Source organism: Ascidiella aspersa, chromosome 4 (genome assembly GCF_963924565.1).
Source record: "Ascidiella aspersa chromosome 4, kaAscAspe10.2, whole genome shotgun sequence".
Taxonomy (NCBI): Eukaryota; Metazoa; Chordata; class Ascidiacea; order Phlebobranchia; family Ascidiidae; genus Ascidiella; species Ascidiella aspersa.
Genome location: NC_139450.1, coordinates 17,062,455 through 17,084,966, shown reverse-complemented (window position 1 = coordinate 17,084,966; position 22,512 = coordinate 17,062,455). Strand labels below are relative to the sequence as shown.

Below are 22,512 nucleotides of genomic sequence, written 5' to 3'. Positions count from 1 at the left end.
TGCCTGCCACGCAGACGGCGGTTATTCTTCTGTGGCGACAAGTAAATGTTGTGAGTACCAGCTTCCAAAGGAATTTAGACCGCTATTCTGTAAATATTAAATATAGTTAAACATTCCTCCGGTATTTAATTAAATTTTGAGTTGCGCTAGCTAGGTAAATTTTTGACATATTATTAACCTATGGTTTACTATTATTTGACTAGACATAATGTTTTGTAATGTCGGCCATGCACAAGTTTAACATGTGTTATTTATTTTTTTTAAAAACTTGCGTTGGGAAAGCGTTTGAGAGTATAAGATTAACCTTTTATGAACATTTTAGTTATCTCATCGTTAATGTTTACATTTTACCTGTATTTATTGCAATCGTACCGAGTGCGGTCTTACTCTTGCGCGTTAGTTGTTTAATTGGTTTACCCCATCCATCGATTAAATGAGCCTTGGCTACTGGTACACAAACACGTTTGCGTTGGTTTATTGATAACTGTTGTTGTGTATGTGCCTATCTGGACGTAACAGGCTGATTAATTAGTCACGTAAATGTGTTAACTCACCTCCATGAAGGTTTGTGTACACTTTTCGAGTTGGATAGCTCTTTTCTCAACGGAACTTAGACCGCACAGTGTGTGTCATAAACATATCACGATGTGAAGTGATACTGTAATTGTCGTCGCAAAAAGGTGGGCGGCGCGATAAAAGTTTGTTAATAAATCGAAATGTGGTTGTTGTTAAAGTTTTTTAGGATAGGTGTGCTCCTTCAACGTTTTAGCAAATATTTGTAGGCTGTTACATCTTTCATTTGTGGCGTGTTTTTTCTTGGAGAGAATAGGTTTAAGTTATAGCCAATAAGGAAATATTAGTGAGACACGACATATTGCGCATTATTTCCTACATCGAATTGACGGAAGTTTGACTAAGAAAAATGATTCGCTACTTCATCAACAGGGTTGTCGCACACGCACTGTACAGACAAGTTTATGTTAACCCAGTAGCTCTAGGGCTAAACCAATATGCTAGATTAATAAATTAGAAAATGATATTAGATTTCGGTTGTACGCTTTGGTTGTTTTATAATTGTGTGTGAAAAGCTGACATTTTTGTTGTACGCACTAGTCAGTAACCTGCTAAATTATCTGAAAATATATATAGTAGCCTAATGAAATACCGTATATATAGTATATAGTAGCCTAAATGAAACTGGCTGGGTTAAACAGGTCCGTTTTCCAAAAAAATTCATTGTTCTTTTAGGATTTTTTTTCAATAATTTCTGTTTTAAACCTTAAGTGACCTTGTTTTTATTGCGTGGTGATAGCAAGAAAAGTGTTCCTACTCGCAGTCTCCTTTGCTTGGAAGACTAGATACTTCATCAAAAAATAAAGTGGTGGTCGACTAAAACACACCACCGGCTAGCCCAGTGCGCACCAAACATGGGATGTTTACAAAGCAAAAAATCACACGCGGACAAACTCGGAAATGAGGACTCCGAGCTTCTAACTTCATTGACCAACTTCTCGCCCGAAGAACTCGAAAAGTGTTACAGGAGTTTCAACGAGGTAATTAAAGAAATTTTGTGGTGTTTTTCGAAGTGCACATTATAAACCAACGCTAAAACGAACGAAATGTGTTACGCATTAAACAGGATTTAATCCTACCCCAATAGCCACTCTTCTCGCTATCATGATTTCTTTATTTCAATGAAAACGTATGTGCATCTTTCTGGTAGATAAAATTCTTTTTAATTTTTTAGTTACCGAGTTGTGATGTCTATTTACTAGGGGCCGAAATATTTTCGGATCAAATCGAAAGTTTTATAAGAAAACATTATTGTTTTATCAAAATTTCTCAATACAATGCACACATTGCATTAGTAAAGGCAAAACTTTTATTTAGTCAATTGATAGATTACCTGAAACAGGTAGATTCACTATATGGGCTAAATAGTCACATTTCAATTTTAATATTTTCTTTTATCTAATGATAAACATCAATCTCTGGTATGGGCTCCGATATATACCGTCAAAATGGTGACTTTAGTAGGCTATTAATAGTAGATATTAAACAATAGAAAGATATCGGCTGAAGGCTACCACTCAACTTAAAAATATTTACCCGAACGTTACTTTCCTTATGTTTGTTGACACTTCCGAACTGTTTCTTCTATACTTACTGTCTAAAATATTTTCATGTATATTTACAGGCAAATTGTATGCCTGTATGGGCATGATGAGTGCATTTTTAATTTGATTATAGTGATGACAAACACGTTGCAGACTAAAAAGTTTTTTAACTAAAATAAAATGCAGTGTAACGGATATGTTGGAAAAAATATATTTTCTAAAAAAAACGCCTACTCTTGATGCCTAGTCAAATCCTTAACGTATATGAAAGGTGTTTTTATTGTTTTAGCGTTGAGTGATATCTGTCCAAGTTCCTTGTAGATATTAGACCACAAAGGAGCAGGCTTTTAAAACACTGTCCTTTCACGGCTGTTGAAACACCTGTCCTTTTCTTGAACTCTAGACTGAGTCATTTCACTCAGTATATATTGCTATTGAGTGTATTCACATTCAAACGATAACGTAACGCGGTGATTCAAGTCAAGCCGAATAGCTTTAAAAAAGAATCGATTTCTAGTGGACACCGGAGCTTTATGACAGGATACTGAGCAACGTAGTGGAGTAGTATTAGGAAATACTTGCTACTGCTACAGTTGTACGTCACAATGTAAACTTGACACTAATAATAAAGTATGGAGTATTATTTATTCCATCTTGGGACCATTTTAGAACATTACTAATATAGTGAACATTACTACAACAGAGACTTTAGCGATGTGTGTTTTTATCGTCTTTCATCTTCATTTAGTTAACTACACCTTTTTTGTACGTAACGCGACTTCTTTACAATGGGTTACGTTCCATCACTTGTAGTCTCGAACTGTTAAATGCTGGGTCTTTGTCGGACTTACTGAATATACTCGACTAGCGCCCTACTGATCATAGCTCCATTCGGCCCACGCGTAACCCACTTTACTCAAAAATTTAATATTTAGCATTTTGATTTGTAAAATGTTCATAAATGGATATTATCTTGACTTGAGCAACATCCAATTTCATAGTTTTGTAATTTTTTTTATATTTGACTTTTATGTAGGTTTTCCCTCAAAGAACCTGAAACGTTGGATAAAATCGTAACTCCACCATTATCATATTATCAGTGTAGCATTTGGAAACTAAATTAGGTAAAAATCCAGTTTATGAATTTGGTTGAACACTCTTGTGGAAATCAAGGTTATTCCATATTACCAGTAAAATAAATTTATTATCTATGTTTAACAGCATTGGAGCACTTAATGTAATTAATCAGTGATCTAGTTTGAAATAAAAATCAAAGTTGTACAGTTCTTGTTAAAATTTAAATGTATTTTTGCGCTTCGAACAATGTCTCAAACTCGACTGGTTTGCAAGTAAATTAGTTTATATCAAACGCAGTATAATCGAACCAAGACTCGTCTCGTACTGCCGTAGAACTTGCATTATTTAACAAAACAGCGTCGTCCTAACGTCCCAGGGGATCTGACTGCAACCTAGAGCTTTTGAAGCAGTGGCAAAAATGAAGGCACTATTGCACTGTTATGGTATCATAACGTATATCATTCCCCAATAATAAAATTAAAAAATAAATAAATTCGTCATAGGTTATTTAAAAGATCCGTAAAAATAGTTGAATACAGGATTTATCGGGTACAAATGTAAATTAACTACATAAAATTTTGGTTAGAATTAGTTCCAATTTAATCTTCTGCTTCCAATCCATAACAAACACCCTGCTGCAACAACAGTGATTAAAATAAAAAAAAAATATTTTATAATACAACCACAACTAGGTTATTGGTCGTAACTTCGCTTTAGTGTTCCTATGGCGCATAACTAAATGCATTGTCTATTGTTGTGATTACTTGTTTGCAGGAATCGGAATCTGGAAAAATGAACAAGAAGCAGTTCGATGAACATTACAACAAACTTTTTTCAAACGACACGGAAAAAAAATTTTCAAATCACCTATTCAGAATATTCGACTTCAATGGAGATGGTATTGCTTTTTTACTTAACGTTAGTTACCCAGGGCAATGTCTTGCCAAGTATTTAAACGTAAATATCTTACGATCTATTAATCCATGTCAATCTGGTTAACAATTAGGAATATACTTTTTTACAAAAGTTCAGCAATCATATAGTGGTGCTGAGATACAGTTTTTAAAATTACAGATTGGCTAGACAAGGCCTACCATTACCAACGTTCACCATGTAAATCGAAAATTCGTCTTGGGTAAAGGACTATTTTTTATGACTTTACCCAAATAAGGTCACCACAAAACATTCACTAAAATCTATTGTTTTCCATTTTTACGATAATAAAACACTTACAATTGAAAAACATGCGTTTTTGAAATATTTATTTTATTGTCGGAATTAGCGAAACCTTAGCAAAATACAGCCTAATGCAGTCATAGACAAAATAACAAATAGACAAATAACACAATCAACAATGCATTATAACCCGATTTTTAATATCTATACTAAGTCAAATCGTTTTTTGTATTACTACTTTTATGGGTACGTTAGGACAATTACGTTTAGGAATCCAGCAGCAGTCTACCATAATGGTTGGGTCCCACTTACCTTGATCTTTCTCCCTTCACCTTTATGTCCTATTGGAATCTTCTCCAAATTTTATATAATCATGGCTATCGAGATAATGGACTTTATTGATATTTGCCTCCTCTTTAGGTAAGGCTTGAACATATTTTCGATTAGCTCTTTCTGCTTTTTCTCTGGCCTAGCCCGGTTTGGGAACCTCAGCACTGCAGTTTATTGACCACAAACATAGCAAAATGAATCCTGACTATTCACAAGCTATCTTCGTTATAAACTCATATTAAGCAACTATTGAGCCAGAATACATCTCGCACAAAACTAATCGGTAAAGTAGCGTATCCCTAACACAGGGATTCCCAACGTGTGAGTCATGCCCCCATAGGGGGCCATTGATTTCTTATTTTTTTGAAAAGGTTGAAAAAATAGGGGGCCATTGATTTAATGTTGAACGATTGTTATAGCATGGTGTGGTCAGTTATAATATAAAACTTTATAGAAAAAGTCCGTTTGCAAACGGAAGCTCCATTCTCTGTTTTAACTTTTGCTAAAGTTTTTCGACAAACTTTTATAAAACATTTGTGCCACGATAACAGATAATTACGCCAAGTTTTTTTAGGTCATGACAATTATCTGGGAAAATATTCATTCAGTTATTATAAAACTAAAACAGGTCGATAAAAAATACTTACTAATAAATCTCATTTATTAGACATAATGATCTGCTTTTGGAAGTTATTAAGGAATTCGTTCTTTTCACCAACATATCGCCAGTGTGAAAATAATAAAGCCTAATACGATTTTGTTAGAAAGAGTTATAAGTAAAAAGCAGGGTAAAAGTATATTATGCCTACTACATTGTAAATTGTGTTTTTAGGTTATATTAACTTTAAGGAGTTCGTGTGTGGCTTGTCGGTGGTTACGCGAGGCACTGCTGACGAACGGCTTATGTGGACGTTTAATGTTTACGACGTTAACAAAGACGGCACCATAACGCGCGACGAAATGCTGGAAATAATGAGGGTGGGTATATAAGGATGAGAGTTTCCCTATTTGTGTTAATAAAATCCGTAAAGGCTACTTAGGTAGTTCGTTAAAGATTGATGGTCAGTCGTGGGTATAATATTTCCATAGAGGTATATCGAGCTGTTGTACTATGAAATATCACACGTCGCCTTCAAATTGCAGAAGATGCCTATGCATCAAGTTACGCTAGAATCGTGAACAAAAAGAAAATGAAAATTGTCTTTTATGGTCAAATTATTATTATTTGGTGTTGACATTTTGCTTGCCGTTTGCAGTCATTTGCTCGGTTCACTGGTAATTGCGAAACGTAAACAAGTGCTTGCTGTTATTATGTGCATCTCTATGATTCCCTCTAATCATAGGCGTTCTGGTATATGGAATAAAAGTGTTGATAACGTTGCATGTAATAACAAGTTAAGTACTTGCGGTTTATTATATGGGCATAGTTGGCCAACCCAACTTGATAACAAGGTGGTTTAGTATGATTTGTCGGATAACCGCATTTTACGGAGGCAGTTATTTTTATGTATATGGTTTTGGAACAAGCGCAATTTGCCCTACGGCGCTATCTGATTTGAAAAGAATGTAAATAGAAATAGTAGAATCTTGCGCGCTGGATCGAACAGAATAAAGTTTGTTTATGATAGCTCTGCTCCCTATTTTACGTGACCTATACTTTCCAGAGAAAATGTAGAAATACTTTTGGTTAAACCAACAACCAACGTTTGTGGTAAAACAAACAATTTGTTATAAAAAGGGATGTATTGTCCAGCATTCACTTTAAAGATTGCCTTACGTTTAGCGATACGTGTTAAGATAATGCAAGTTAGAGATTAAAACTATACGCAAAACTTTTATCATAAAGTTGGTATTCAAATCGGCGCTTCCTTTTAGCAAAGTGCGGATGTATGCTGCGTACATGTATGTTTATGTGTGTACGTGCGTGCGTGCGGGCGTGCATGTGTATTGTTATAGCGAAGCTGGGGAATTGAATTGAATTTACTTCGCAGCAAGAAGTGAAACTTGTTCACATGATAAGGCCTATAAGGAACACTATTTACAGCAGAATAATCCATAACAGAAAATTCAAACTCAAGTTCTACTAATGGCCGCATGAGAAAACTTAAGTATGACAGCGAGCCAACCTAACAGAAAAATAAACAAATATTGCATTATAATCAATTGTATTTGTTGTATCTGGGAAATGCTTAATTTACAGAGTTGATATGCATAGCGCCCATAAATAGGCTACCTGCAAATTGTTATTGTTTTCCATAAAAATCAAACAAACAGAAAAACATTGCAAATTGTACATTTTTTGAAAATTATTCTTTTAAAACTCTTTTAAAAAAATTGAACTTTTTTCCGTCCCTACATATTGCCCCACTATTCCGTTCACCGTTGTGCAAAAATATTGTCATTTCTTCTCTTTAAAACCACTCGAACGTATCGTTTGATTATTACTTTTTAGCTGCTATAGCGGGAGACATTTTCGAAATAAACAATTTTTAATTGTGGAAGAAACTTGTTGTTTAAAACTGTGGATGAGCTGTTGTGCTTGACTCGCCTGTAGCTTGTGCTTGACTCGCCTGTAAGTAGAAGTGTGCAAGCTGTAGAAAACTTTGCTCGGGCTGCATGTGTGTAATAGAGGGGTATGTTTGAGCCACCTGGAGTTGATGGAATTTTTCAATTTTTATCAAGCAAAAGCCAAGTGTACAATAAATTGTTAAGTTTAATTTCATGACAGGGAATTCGCGTGTTAAAAAAAATCAAATGTGATTGGTGTGCTGAAAATTCACTGGCTTTTCGGACTAGGTTATAAAGCTAAAACTGATACAGCTTCATTTGCACAAAACGTGCAAAGCAATTTGATTTCTTACTGAAAACAAATGTTTTAAAAGGTCTAGTTCTAGCGGTTCACACAAAATATTCCTGTGAGCTGTATATGGGTTTAGCGTATGGATTGGGTGCGATGGCTTTGGCCTTAGGCGCTCTGGCAACGCTGTTTTGGACCGTGGTTTAAACGCCACCGTTTGTACCACTATTTAGTCACCCATTTGTGTTGGGTGGGGTTAGAACTTAGGTTATGCATGGATTTTTTTTTCGTGACATCTGGGTAAACGTTAATGCCCAAATTTACCAAGATTTTATCTCGTTCAGTCCATCTACGCAATCAACGGTGTCTCTGAACCTGAACAGTTAAAATTCGGGGATGAAGCATTCGAAGGATTGGACGATAACAAAGACGGTGGGTTGTTTTGTTTCCGTTGTTACAATCGTGTTTGTTATTTGTCATAAAGATAAAGTCTTGTTTCAAATGAGAAAAACGAAAAATGCGCCATACACTCACTATGTTGTTGACCGATGATATAGTATAACAATAGTGAAATTGGAATAAAAACAAAATTATTTTACAAACACATAACAAAAATGTGGTTTTAGGAGATTTAAACATGACCTTATAACCTGAAAGGACAGCGTTTACTAGAAAATCGCTTTGTCATTGTAAAGTTGTAGTGGGAACCATAAACACCAACAAACAAGAACTGGAGCCCAGATCGAAGCATTCCAACAAATATTTGAACAATTTTTAAATTTTTTCTGAACACGTATTTATAAGGTGAACACATGAATGGTGAAAAGCGACCATAAGCAAATTTAAGGACCAATAAATGTTTAAAATATGCTGGTATGTACCGTACTTATTGACAAAATTGCTAGATTTATTTTCTTTGTTTTTTGCAGGTTTAATAACGGTGGCGGAATTTATTAAAGGCGTGCGGCGAGACAAAAGATTACTTGAAATGCTGGAAAGAACAACTTCGATTAATGACTGAGTTGGAACAGTTAGACGCATTGTAACGTATAGATACTGTTTATCGAAAAACTCAATACAGCGATTGAACCAGGAACTTTTCAACAGACCGATGTAAAAAGAGAGTAGAATTGTTTCTGCGAGGTGCTGTCAGAATACATGTCACCTATGCAAATAGACGCTGTAATTCACAAGTTAATGCATTACAAATTAAAATTTTGTAACATTTTTTCAGTTGTTCATTTGTATACCGCGAAATATTAGGTGATTGTTTAAAATAGGACGTACAATAAGAACGTTCAATTATGTTAAGGTGAAGAGTTTTTGGTTTAAAAAAAGCATAGACATAACTATCATTATAATGTTTTGATAACATAAGAAAAAAACTTATTGTGTTTAAAAACAATATAAAAAAGGTTTGTTATACTATTTGGATTCACAAAGCCTTCTTCAACTGTCATATATTATATTACCTGTCTTTATTTTCTCGCTAAGTTATTAAAATAAAAAAAAATATCGGTATTGTTTAATTTGTTTTAAGTTAAGTATTTAAAATGGTGTTCGTGTTTCAATTTTTACGTTTTATTGTTGTTTATCTATTAACTTCGTTTTGGGGCATTTGTTTCTTTTGTGACTTTATCCGCCCTCGAACTATTATCTTGGGAAAAGGACCTCAGATAAATGATACAAAGGAGTTGTGAACTATTCAGGGCATCATATAAAAAGATGTTATGTTGGCGCTTCGTTATTAAATTATTCTAGCTTTTGTTTGCGGGTTGCTCAACTGGTTGGCGCGTCCCCTAGGGGCGATGGAAGAGACGCAAAGAACTCTCCGAGAAAAATCGTTTTCATTAATTAAGTTTTGCTAACACGAATATCTCTTTTTAATGCATTTTATTCGTGACTGACACACACCTGTCTTTTTTGCATATACACAATATAAAAACAATTCGCTTAGCTGTTTTTCTTTTAAGAGGTTTTTTTATGTGCAATAGATGCTGACTTACATAATTACATTGCCAAACTAAGGTTTAGCTAAGTAAAACAACAGATATCAAACAACTTTTGCATAATTTGCAGGTTTTAATTTTAAGCGCCTCTTTGCACTATTTGTGCGATGTTTTTGTTTATATGAAAACGCTATTGATAATGATGATCATTGTATTGTGGCTACATGAAACATATTATTCGCATAGGGGGCGCGAGTTTCTATAAATTGTGTCAAGGGATTCGCCACCCCAAACGTTTAATGAATCCTGCTTTAGATTAACCAAGTTGAGTTTCTTTCTCCTACAAACTAATCATCATTGGCGTTCGTATCCCCAGTTTAGTTATTTAAATCTTTACGGCATGAACACTCTGAATTTGGTTACAGAACTACTTTTTATTGATCACAAATGTGTTTTTGTTTATATGACGACGAACAAGTGTGCATAAACGATTTCCTTGGTAATTTTATTTTAAACAAGCTTATCTAAGAGAACTATATTTATTCCTTAATGCGACCTATATATTTTTATACACTATTTTAGGACCTAAAACGACAAAAAATGTAATGGCATAGAAATATTTAAGTCCCGTTTGAAGAATTCTATTTTATGTAAATAACTTTGTGCTTTATTAGCAACACGCGTTATTTTGTTACAAAATGGAGACCTATCGTACAACAAACGTTAACAAAACTCATACAATGCTGTAATGATCAGAATTGCGTACGGTAAACTATATTTATATTCAGGTCACACGTCCAGCAATAATAGTTTGCGATTGACGCTTGAGTGACGTACGCTGTCGGTTAGGGCGCCGCGCCTGGGCAAATCAAGCATCCTGTTTAATGCCAGCGCGATGCATCAAATTTGGGCGTCAGATTTTAGGAAATGGCGCGGAACAACTGATGGTCAGCTAAGAAATTCCTTTTTTTGTAAGTCTATAAGCGCTTTAGTGTAATTTCCATAATGTCCTTCTATTCAAGTTTGAATGAAGTGACAAATGTGTAACATGCCATGAAGCAACTGTGTTTTATTACTAACACCTATTAAATATAGTCGTCATTTTCAGTGCAACAGGGAGGTTAGAAAATAAAAAGCTCAGTTTTTCAATCTGTATTTGTAGGACATAAACGACGAATGATGAAAGAATACTGATTTTTAAACATTGCGAAGTAATTCAATTAAACCATTGGGGATTTGATTTTCTTTTATAAGTCATTCTAATATGAAGTTAAGGCTCCTGTGTTACCAACAGAGGTGTAAACCAACTCTAAAGGCGCCTGACACTGCTTTAGGGACTGTTTAGTCAACCGTGATGACTCGAGCAGCTTTCACGAGCTGTGCTGCATGGGCTACATTTTTCTATGAAATTCACGCATCGATTCGTTTTGTTCAAGCGATTCATCTGCTCATCACATTTCATTAGTTATATACAACTAGCTGTAAAAAGGTCTGTCAGGATTTATTTTAGTAGAAATACAAATTAATATATTTAGCCTGCTAAGTTTAGGTTTACTACATTAGTTAAATACAATGTAATGAGCAGCCTAAAATACTTCACTTGTAAAACAAGTTAAATTGTATTGACAATCTTTGGAAAGATTGATCGTGCATTGAGTTATCTCGATAATCGAGCAAAAGATTAGTTGATCGGTATCGATAATTGTGTTACATAACAAAAAGTTGTAGCTAAGGTAGATCCCAGATTTTTGTTTTTTAAGGGCGTGGCATAACGTAAAAGTAATGCGTTTGGTTGTTTTAAATTGGTAAAACTTTTACCTTAGAACAGGGGTTCTTAACCTTTTTTGTAAGTTTTACCCTTTTAACAAAGATGAATATCAATCAAATTTACCCCCAATATATAAAGTGGTGCTAATTTATTAAAAAACGAAAGCAACTAATTACATCAGTCATATTCAGTGCGACGACCGCCCTTGTTTTTTGGTAACGAGTTGTTCAATGTATGGCAAAGTAGTAGATAATGCCCAATAAGTATCAGATTCAATATGTTGAGTTGGTTTCATGCTCTAGGTTTGATAGTAAGTTATGCAGAGAAGCCGATTCGCATATATAGTTGAAGAAAATGAAACAAGAATATTCAGAGCTTGAATACATATCCTTGGATTTACCCCCTGAAACTAGGAAATTTACCCCCTGGGGTAAATTTACCCCAGGTTAAGAAAGGCTGCCTTAGAACATACCTGGGCAAAATACGACCCGCGTTAAACCGGCCCGCGGCTTATTTCCCTTAAAACACGTTTTTCGTTGTTTCTGCGCTAATTTAGACAACACGTTTGCAAAAGAAATAAAGTATTGAGAAAATGTTCACCATTCATGAAAATGTTCACTATAATGTCAGCAAGGCACATAAGTAAACACAAGCGAGACGTTTTTTTGGTTGGTTGTAACATATATATATACGCCACTCTTACCAGGTATGGATCCATTCACCCCGCTAAACTCTATTTTTGTCTGTTTAAAAAATTTAATGAAAATTGTTTTTGAGCTTCGCGCAAATCTCGTCTGTTGAGATCTTTACAGACAAAAGGCGCCTCTGTACATAGCGCTGTTTCGAACGAAAGTTTGACAAGATTCATATTTATAAATGTTTTTTGCGCTTTGATCAAATGTAATCCAACTTTAAAATACAAAAAATTAGTATAACGATCATTTTTCAATCTCTCCTAACATATTGATAAATATTTTTAATCTAATTTTTTGCCATTTTTCGTGCGACGCCGGATTTCACTTTTTTGCAATATGACGATTGAATTGTATAAGTAACACATCTGCAAGTAAAACCCTTTATGCGTGAAGAGCATAGGTATTTTTGTGCTTCAACCTAACTTTTTATGTGTTTTCTGTGTAACGTTTCAGCTTTTCGGTGAACGACCCCCACAACTTGATAAATGCCAATCGAGCAAAATCTGTGCTCAAATTGTCACGTTCCCATCCAAATTTAAAGAAAAGTTGAAACCAAATATCCGCATTTTTTACAATTCGACTTTAATTGCACATTTGCGGACAAATTCGAATTTTTAACAGCTTTCTTAGCCTTACTTCTTTCACACCTTAACAGTTGTCACATTGTGTGTATTTGATATCGAATTTTGACGCGGCCCGCCACAACATTTTATGCTTCTCATGCGGCCGCGGTAAAAAATAATTGCCTATCCCTGCCTTAGAAGAAGACATATAGGACATACAAAAAGATTAGCCCATTGCTTAATATATATGAAAGCCCTTAAAACGAAAAATGTCACACTCAACGTAAAAAAGCATACAACCTGCTTTTATCTTGGTATAAAAGTTAGAAAGATGATGGTTATTATACAATGGCATTACTGCATCATGTGGGTTGACCAAAACATAAGTTTAAAGGAATGATCGACCAGAAATTGCATTTTAATTGAATCTGATCCAGGGCCGTAACCTCGTCAGTTGGGCCCAGGGCTAAATTTCAAAGTGGACAGTGGTGGATATAGTATTTTTGTTTTGGAGGTGCATGAAAAACATATTTTAGAAATGATGTCATTACTTTAGAGATGACGTCATTAACGACATAAATTTACTCAATAAAAGAAGTAAAGTTAGGAAACTTGCTGTATTATGTCAAACTGGTGCGCAAATGTGTAAACAATTCTTATTCTGAAGTGTTTTTTTCCGACGTTGATGATGTTCTTATTTCGGTTTTATGGCTAGAGTATCTAATATGCCTTTGTAAAGTTTAATATTTTTAAAAAGAGAGTGCCATGGTTCGTATCGCGCCTTTGGGCTTAAAAGGTTCTTAAAGTAAACATCTCAATACTCATAGAAAATTCGCGCGAACTGTAAAAAGTATATGCATTACGTATGAGTAAAAACAGGCAAAAATATAGATTGGTTAGGGTCATGGCCTCGTTCCCCTGCCGTTGTTAAAAGAATACGTGTTACCTCAATTAAAATTTTATAATTACAACTATATCGTAAGAAAGTAAAAAAAAGAAATAAGCCGGTGGGAATAAATTGCTTGGAGGGCCATACCTGGCCCGTGGGCACTAGTTTGCCTAGGTATGGTAGAGAAATCTCAGATAAAAAGAAAAACCGTGTAACGGTATACACGGCGCCTTACGACAGGATAATTTGATCAAGGCGCGAAAAATGTTTGCACGTAGATTATTTTCAGCAAAACATATAGTTTGATGCGCCATGGTTAGGTAGTACTTTAGTTGTGTAAGCGTATTGAAGGATATTCCGAAAATTTGTATTTTTAAAATAGTCATGCAGGTGCCCAAAGGTATGCATTTTTGCTCCCTTTTAATGATTTTGTGCGCATAACAATGCTGTTGCGTCGTCACCATACGCTAGCAAAAGTTTGTGACATTTGTTTTCTGACTGTTCTGTTGAATAGGAACAGGTTTTCTATAAAATTCTTTCCAAACAAGGAATTGTATCGAGCATAAGTAAATAAGCACTTCGTTGTGTGACATCACTGGTACATAATTCTTGAACGTCTGCTTGAATTGCTTGTTAAACGTGGAAAAACATTGTTAACATTGTTAAACATGCTGAAATATACTAAGTTAAAGCCCCTTAGATGCAAGACATAGGCCTACTAAGACAAACTTACCTACTGAACACCATTGCTTAGATGTAGCCTATACAACTCTGTTTAATGTTTAAATTTGGCCGCTCTTTGTAAAAAAAGAAATTACCGGTTTTTGTCTATATATTGACCCTGACATCTCTAGTGAAATTACTTACAGTACAGACATTATCTCTTGTTGTGTTCAATTACGTTAATTACCAAATTAAATGATGTTTATATCAAATATACTTGGGAAATAATTTGGCTAAATTGTTATTAAGGTTCACATGAATATTACAGGAAAATGTCTACACTATTAAGTGTGATATAAACTGAATTTCTTTAAATCTTACTTTATAATGCAATTGTTTCTCATGAATATCTTACATGGAATTGTTTTAAGGCGATCTTTTTTATTTTTGCTTTATAAAAAATTCATTCATAATTTACATGAGTATATAAATTATTAATAAGTCTTCATTTTGTACCTTGGTGGCTGACACGGCAAGTACATTTGCTTCTAGTCAATTTCTGAAATCCCGATGGGGGCTGACAACAGTACTCTTAACCCTAAAGATCTTGCTGATCTAACGCGAATGACCAATTTCACTGACAAGGAATTAAACACGTGGTACAAGGAATTTAAGCAGGTAAGAAGTTATTTTGCCTGAATCACTTATTTATTGTGACAGCATTAGTAGTACATCAAGAAGGAAATTTTATGGGGAGGTTTGCAGCAACGAACCATGCTTAAGCGTGCAGAATAAACTGACTTAAATTCTTACACCGTGAGTATAATTTCCGTCTAGTTTTCAAATTACAATAGAAAGATAACTGTATAAGTTTTAATCCAAACGCAGCAAAATGTTACGTAACATCCAACAGATGTCGGAGACTATGACCCCCAACTATATTTTGGCCTGTTGTAGGGAATAGTTTTAGACAAAAGATGGGGTAATGGCCCTTGCAACTTGTTTTACCAAAGCCAATATATCGAACAATGTTAAATGCGTTACGTTTTATAATAAAACCAATTTTTTGTCAAAAAACACAAAAAAATGCAATATTTTTATGTTTAGCGCGAACGCTTTGCAGCCATCTTCTGCATATAGACTTGGTTTAAATTTCACATTATAGCGCACAAGACGAGCTTGACCAAATACTAAAGGTTTTTAAAGATACTTGTTTAATGACATCGCGTAATTGAGTAACTTTGTGTGACGTCATAAAAGTATATGTAGACGCAACATGCAGCATTTATGTTTTTTCTACAATTTCATGGTTAAAGTTTAATGTTTGCTAATCACATGTCACTATTGTGTTTTTAAAGGTTGTAAAACTTTAACACTATTTACTAATTAACCTGTATTGCAAGAACAAGATTACGTCGACTATAGGTGTGCGAGATGACGTCAAATTTCTTCGCCAAACATATGAAGAGAACCAAGATTAAATGCATTTAAGGCAGTGCTCCCAACGTAAGGGTCGCAAGCGGTTGTCTGGGCGTCGCCTGTGAATTGTATTTAAAAGGAAAAAAATTCACAAGAAAATCTAAACAATATAAACTAAAAAAATACAAAGGGGTAAAAAAAACACACACCAGTTAAACAATTATGTTTATTGCGTGTTTATGACGTCACGACTACGTTTGAATTCAATGAATAGAAGCATAGCTTCAGTCACATAACCTTGACTAAAATACGCCCATTTTGACCCCCGAAGTTCCATTTTGTGGCACTCGAGAACTTTGCTACAACATTTAAACACGACTTCTCTAGTTAGCCAGTTTTCCATTATTACGGCATAAGAGCTCGAACATTTACTTTCATGGTATACAACATTCATAATAACGCGAGTTAACCCTAAACCCTATCTTTAGTTAGTTGTTACACCTTTTTATCATACATCCGGACATTGTTGCGAAAAAAACTATCTTTATAAACCTTTATAAATGCCCGTATTTGCCTAATTCTAAAGAGGGTAATCAGATGACACTATATAAAGACAAATTGCATTGAGTCTCGACAAGATTTCGCACAACCGTGCTTCATCAGAGTTTCAACTTTGACCTGATGAAGCACGGTTGAGCGATGCTTGTCGAGAATCAATACGATTTGTCTTTATATAGTGCCACCTGATTAACTATCTTTAGAAATTTAAACATTTTGCTAGTTGGCATGATTGTAATCGGTGCACTTAATTAAAGTTTTTATAATGACTTGACTTGAGTCTTTTAGGTAAAATGACGTGACTTGACTTAAATCACTTACACAAATGGCTTATATTAGTTGGATCATTTATAGTAAAGTTGGGTTATAAAATTTAACATGCTATTTTGTGTGTCTTTGCTTACATTTTTGTCATAATTGGACCATTTGTAGAAGTTTAACAGATAGGGAAAGGCGGGACAAAACGGACCCCTTTGAGTGATAAATGCTATATTTCGAGTTTCACAAAATATTTTTTGATGATTAGGGTAGAAACTGAAAGGTCTTACTGAAAGTTATTCCTGTGCTAAAAAACATCAACTATTAAGTATCTTTACTGTGGTTTAACCTGTTTATTATTTATTATGTGGACATGCACCTTTCGTTTAAGTATATCACAACCCTAAAGGTAGCTACTATGCCTTTGCTAATTTTAAAATTATCCTTGAAACTTTTATATACAATTTTGTCACGAAATACACTTTTTATAGCAAACTTCAAGTCGTTTCTTGACCCGCAGTGAGTTTATCAGAATATTTGAACGGCACTTTCCTCAAAGCGACTCCGAAACTTTTGCTGATCATGTTTTTCGTACTTTTGATGTAAACAAAGATGGTAAGTAAATGATTTTGGACAAAAAACTACTGATTTTAGAAATCCCAATTATTACGATCAAGATGGCATATTTATTTTGCATGTAAAGGGAAAGAAAAATGCATTTTTTAAAGTTTGTTTTGTAAAACATATAATTAGGGCCATTTTTATTTTAACATAAAAAAAATGTTTTAACTTTATTTTTATTAAATTTTAACTTTATTTTAACCTAACGAAATTGCTTTTTTGTAGAGGCCACAGTTCTTCCTTGAATTGATGCCAGTTACCCAAACATAATATTTTGTCGCAAAGTGAAGTTGTTTTATGGATTATAAAAAGTGCATCGGTTTTTTTGGCGATAGATTTAGCTTGCTTAGGCATTTTTGTATTACAGAATGTCAGTATGTTATTTCTAAAATAAAGAAATTATTTAAAAAAAAGTGTTTTATAAGAATTATTTAAATACGTAACAATAAATAAAAAAATGGACAATTTGCGATAAAAGTTACCTCTGATCCAAGTGGGCATTGTGACATTTTGCCTGCTTTTATGGGTTAATATGATTTAATTGTGTCGCAGTTCGTGATTTACAATGCTTCCACGACGATTTGTACAAAAACTACTCTCAAGACTTTGTCAAAAGCCATAATTTGACAAACTTTAACTTTATTAAAAAAATTTAACTTAATTTTATTTTTACCTATAAACTTCTTAAAAACAGTCCCCTAGGTGCTGAAAACAACTTTATTCTTTGATTCGTGGACAGACGAGGTCCTTACAAAATTTTAACTTTATTGACTTTTGCGGGCCCTACTTATAATCAGTCGGTGAAAAATGTAAGTGACATTATCGTTTTTTGTTCGTTTTTGTCAGGGTTTAACTCCCCGTCCGAAGCTGCGTGTTTTTTTAATGTAATTGGGTCACGTGTCTTAAGCTAATGCAAAACCAAAATCAAACGCAAAACGCCATTTTTCGTTTCTTGTTTGGTCGACCGTCAACGCAGGATGTTTTTCTCTTTCGATTTTCGTTAATCGTTCAGGTTGGCTGATCAGCGTGTGTGTTCGACAATCAACAACAATAAATCAAGCGGTCTCCGCCTTTTTCTCGCTGAAAACGTCGAGTTAGGCGGTGCTGACGTTTCTCGCTGTTTGCTGTCTGCGTCAGACGTCGGATTGTCGATGTAAGAAAGGGTTCGGCAACGCAGGATCGGCCCGCCGCCTCTTTCACAAACTATACACGAGTCCATTTCAAGTACTTTTTGGCCATTTAACTACGTAAATGCGAAAAATCGCGCTAATGATCTTTCTACTTCCGGTTTGTTTACGTTTTGATGCTGTCTTTTCAACTAGATCATCGCTTCTTTACCGTTGCGCTTTAAACGAAATGCCGTTACACCAAAACATAATTCGCCCGTTTGGTTTTGGCCCTCGACTAGAAAAAGGTTGCCGACCCTTGGTGTAAGACGTCCTTGTATTTTAGCTGACTTGGCACACAGCTCAGCGCAGATGTGGCGCTAATCGAATAACGCCTTGAAAAAACGATCTTCGTTTAGAATTGCAGGCGGCGAAAGACGTGCTTGTAATTTAGCGTAGTCTCGTACATGGATCTACCAAAATCAATCATATATACTTCTCGGTCTTGTTTTCGTTTTTCTCCTGAAGGTAACGATTGCACAATAAGCGGTTTCGCAGCTGCCACCTGGCAGGAGTGTGGACGACGCACGACGCACGTGTTTGCTTTTCGTCTAATGGTTCGCTTGTGGTGGACGTTAATTCGATGTTTCTGATGATATTTTGTATTACTTATGACTTCATTACAATCGCTATTTTATGACGTCATATTCGTCACTATTTTATGACGTCATTAACGTCAGACGGAAAAACGGGAAATTCCCTAAGTTGAAAATTCGCCCCCTCCCCCATTTTTTTGGATTTCTGGATACGCCACTGGTTGTAGCCTAATTTGTTATCCCTTTTGCCAGCCTAAATTTAGTGCTGAATTGCTTTTTATTAAAATGTGTTGTATTTCAGGTCAACTCAACTTTCGAGAATTTGTGATCGGTTTATCCCTTTCAATGAAGGGCGATTTTGATGAGAAACTTTACTGGGCATTTCGACTTTACGACGTAGATGGAAATGGCTTCATTACATGTGACGAAATGAAAGGAATCATAGGGGTACAAAATACTTATCTTATTTATAATTTTGGTCAGTTTTCTAAAACAAAGTGAGGTCGATCTTTGATGTAGTTTCAGAAAGCTATGTTTTTGTCTTAAAAACTAGACAACAAAATAGATGAATTTTATAAAGCGAACAAAGTCTATAGACATCTTATCCAACTTCGCTTAATACTTGCTTTGTATATATTGTATTATTGGCCTGTGAAACACTACAAGTATTACAGGGGGAGCTCACGCAAATTCATTTAAAAACTTTTGAAGCGCGTTTTGCTTCTTCGGGTGTAACAATACATAGTTACTTTTTAACAAAATATATTTTGATATGAATGTTACACGTTATTGATCGCCAGTTATATTGCAACAACCCATTGTAGCGACACTGTACCTTCTGTCTAGCGGTAACTTTATCTGGCCAACGATATTCATATGGTATTCTGTATATCGTCTTCTTTTGTGTCAGCTTATTTGCTCTGTATCTACTCTCTTCTTCTACTCTCTCAGTGATCGACCCCTTCTGAGATGGAATAAACTATACAAGCTAACACCTAACAGCAAACTAGAAGCCGGCAATTTAACTTTGTGATATGCCCTACACTAGTACTGTTAGCTTGTAGAGTTTATTCCATCACAGAAGGTCAAGTAGAGGGAAGCAAGGAAGACCAGAGAAGATGAGAAGTTAGGTCTGGCCTTGACGAGAGACAGAGTCGGTCTCTTTCAAAGAGAGTAGATACAGAGCAAATAATCAGACACAAAAATAAGGCGGCATATAGAATACCACATAAATATCGTTGGTCAGATAAAGTTACCGTTAGACAGAGGTACATAGTCGCTACATCACGAAACGTAATTATTAATTACCAGGCGATGTTCGCGATCTGCAAAGAAAGGGGCATTGATGAACAAAGTCAAAAAGCATTTCATGATATGGACGTAAATCAAGACGGTAGGATGGTGTATTTTTTTAAATACTCTCGTGTGCTCTAAAAAAGGCTCTTAAGTGATGGATAACCGATATCAAATTTCGCTTAAAGGGCTGTCAAAGCACTGTTACCACAAGTTAACTCAATTAGGACCCTAAGTAGTTTAGATCAATTTGTTGTGTGTTGAGATAAAACTTGTTTCCTAACTATTCGTGCACAAATAAAGTGTTTAAAAACTAATAATGCCAAAAACGTCCCTTCTCTCGAACATTAACAACTAATTGATTGCCTTTGGGAAACATATTGCTGTAATTTTCTTGGCCTTTTAAGCACTAAAAATGAGCGGAGTTGTGCTATCTAAAGAAGATTACTTGTTTTTACAGGTCAGGTTTCTTGGGGAGAATTTCGCAAGGGTGTCAAAAACAATAAGGCTCTGATGGCGTTCTTACAATGCGGAATTCAAAGTGCTTGATGTTTAGTAACAACATTTATTTTCTGGCGTCGCGAAAAAGGAAACTACGGAGAAACCGCGAGCTCCGTATCTTCCGTTACTGTTATGTATAATTTAACTATGTTGGGGAAAACCAGGACCTGTGAGCCACTCTTTGAACTTTCAGTCGTTTTTGCGTTTCTAATCCGTTATGGCTAATAAATTGGACAAATGATGCTAAAGAACTTGGGTTTAATGTGTTGTAGTTCCAAATGGTTTGCATTCAAACCCTTTAATTGAGAACCTGAAAAGTCGGGTTCTTTAAAATGGCTCAAAGGTCGCTCATAGTTGGGTGGGTGAACCACGATGAAGGGACCCTTGAGTCTTGACACACGTTATTTAAACATCCACTTTTCTCAAAAAAACAAAGTCAAACAGTACATTGCTTTAAAATCGTATATTTAATATACGTAAAAAGTATATTAAATAACAATACAAGTTTTCATGTGGAAGCAGCATTGGTATTACTATACTTCAGGAATACTGAATGCACAGAATAAATATCCTCAATTGAGGACTCGACAAATCCGCTTTTATTATCGTTACCTAAAAATACACTTCAATCACCCTCTTTATCGTTAACAAATTCACCTATACATAATAATATTGCACACTTGGATAATCTTTATATTTATACACAACAACATAAATATTAATTTTTGCAGTTGGAGAAACTGTTATGATCCTTAACTTTAGGCCTACCGGTGTTCTTTTGCTGGGATATTTTTTTGTCAGACTTGTAGTTCTAAAAGGCACTGTAATGAGAAAATGAAGCCTTTATTTTAATCCATCGAGGAGGTGTTGAGCTCGAAACAGCAAACTAAAAAGTAGGCTTTCAAAGAACTCCAGCCATAAAACCGAGATAAGAACAACATCAATGTTAGAATAAAACACAATTCGGAATACGGCCAAAATAGGACAATACCTTATGGTATATCGGGAAATTTGTTATAATCGGAATAAGTCTTAAATCCGCCGGTATAAGGCCTAAACAAACATTTCAACTACCGGTAACCCCAAACCCCACCCCTAAGTCGGGTGCAAACACAGCGATGCCCTGACGGCGCCGGTCAGACTATAGGGCGTCCAAACGTAGTCACCAAAACGGCAGATGCCAGACCGATGGCCCCCAATTGTCCCATACCCTCTACCTAAAGGTTCGGGCGTTATTCTTGACTGCACGTCCCTGAATATAAGGCAGTGGTTCTCAACCGCCGGTCCGGTGCCGGTCCGCGTCAACTTCCCTGTCGGTTCGCCAAATATATTACAATTTTAAATCTCAATTGCAAAATGCAAGATTTTGAAGGCTTGTCCATCAAATTTAGAACTCGCCAGTTCCGTAATTTGCAGCGTTGTCACGTAACATTAATGGTCTACTTGGACTTTATGGTACGTCACCCTGCAAGTGTTGTGCCCAACTGGTTTAAAGAAGGCTACAATAACTCGTTTAAGTCTTAAACTTTTAGTCCAGCTGTATGTAAAAAAACTTCAATAGAACCACGTATAACACATGTTCTATCGAAAAGACAGCAGCAACATGCTTATTAAATTTAAATTTCCATTCTTTGCTTTTAAGTTGCATACTTTTGTCGTATTTACATTTTGGGTTGATTTTAATTCTTGAAGGTGTAGCGCACGGCTATTTACCGACTAAGATATTTTGTGTTTATTGTGCAATTTACGCTGTAACGGCTTATGCCCCAGATTTATTGTTTACTCGCACCAAAGTGTAAATGCTAAATGTGCTGTTCCGCGATTATCTCGGCGGTCAGCAGTTCGATTGTCTGTGGCTACTTAAAGCCGCTATCCGCTAGTAAACAGGACCTCTTCTCAGTTAACGTGTTGTGCGGTTGACAGCGCTGTGCTGTTCACAGCGCTGTGTTGTTAACAGTGTTGATTGTCCGCCTTCTATAGTTTCAACTGGGTGTTTCGCTTATCAGATAATACAATTAATAATCACCAGAGGTATTGTGGTTGGCTAACGAGTTATACGCACGCAACCTTCAAGTTACCTTCAAACGAGAGTCAAAAACTTCAACTACTAATCTCGTGCCCCACAAAGGTCCACCG

At 35.4% G+C, this 22,512-nt stretch overlaps 2 protein-coding genes across 2 annotated transcripts; both read left to right on the top strand.

The window, feature by feature from the left end:
* Positions 1-1,254: 1,254 nt before the first annotated feature.
* Positions 1,255-9,912, top strand: LOC146148434 (visinin-like protein 1). The gene is made up of 5 exons (XM_083387688.1): positions 1,255-1,553; positions 3,969-4,092; positions 5,533-5,678; positions 7,842-7,929; positions 8,427-9,912. The coding sequence occupies exons 1-5, from the start codon at positions 1,428-1,430 to the stop codon at positions 8,516-8,518; spliced, it is 576 nt and encodes a 191-aa protein (XP_083243814.1). The 5' UTR covers positions 1,255-1,427; the 3' UTR covers positions 8,519-9,912.
* Positions 9,913-14,432: 4,520 nt separating this feature from the next.
* Positions 14,433-22,391, top strand: LOC146148433 (hippocalcin-like protein 1). The gene is made up of 5 exons (XM_083387661.1): positions 14,433-14,702; positions 16,751-16,874; positions 18,884-19,029; positions 19,894-19,975; positions 20,336-22,391. The coding sequence occupies exons 1-5, from the start codon at positions 14,595-14,597 to the stop codon at positions 20,422-20,424; spliced, it is 549 nt and encodes a 182-aa protein (XP_083243787.1). The 5' UTR covers positions 14,433-14,594; the 3' UTR covers positions 20,425-22,391.
* The last annotated feature ends 121 nt before the right edge of the window (positions 22,392-22,512 follow it).

Excerpts from the sequence above, each read along its gene's own strand:
- LOC146148434 (XM_083387688.1), top strand. The coding sequence starts at position 1,428 with ATGGGATGTTTACAAAGCAAAAAATCACACGCGGACAAACTCGGAAAT. Across the intron at positions 1,554-3,968 it reads GTTACAGGAGTTTCAACGAG|GAATCGGAATCTGGAAAAAT; the intron begins GTAATTAAAGAA and ends ACTTGTTTGCAG. Across the intron at positions 5,679-7,841 it reads AAATGCTGGAAATAATGAGG|TCCATCTACGCAATCAACGG; the intron begins GTGGGTATATAA and ends TATCTCGTTCAG.
- LOC146148433 (XM_083387661.1), top strand. The coding sequence starts at position 14,595 with ATGGGGGCTGACAACAGTACTCTTAACCCTAAAGATCTTGCTGATCTA. Across the intron at positions 16,875-18,883 it reads TTTTGATGTAAACAAAGATG|GTCAACTCAACTTTCGAGAA; the intron begins GTAAGTAAATGA and ends GTTGTATTTCAG. Across the intron at positions 19,976-20,335 it reads TATGGACGTAAATCAAGACG|GTCAGGTTTCTTGGGGAGAA; the intron begins GTAGGATGGTGT and ends TTGTTTTTACAG.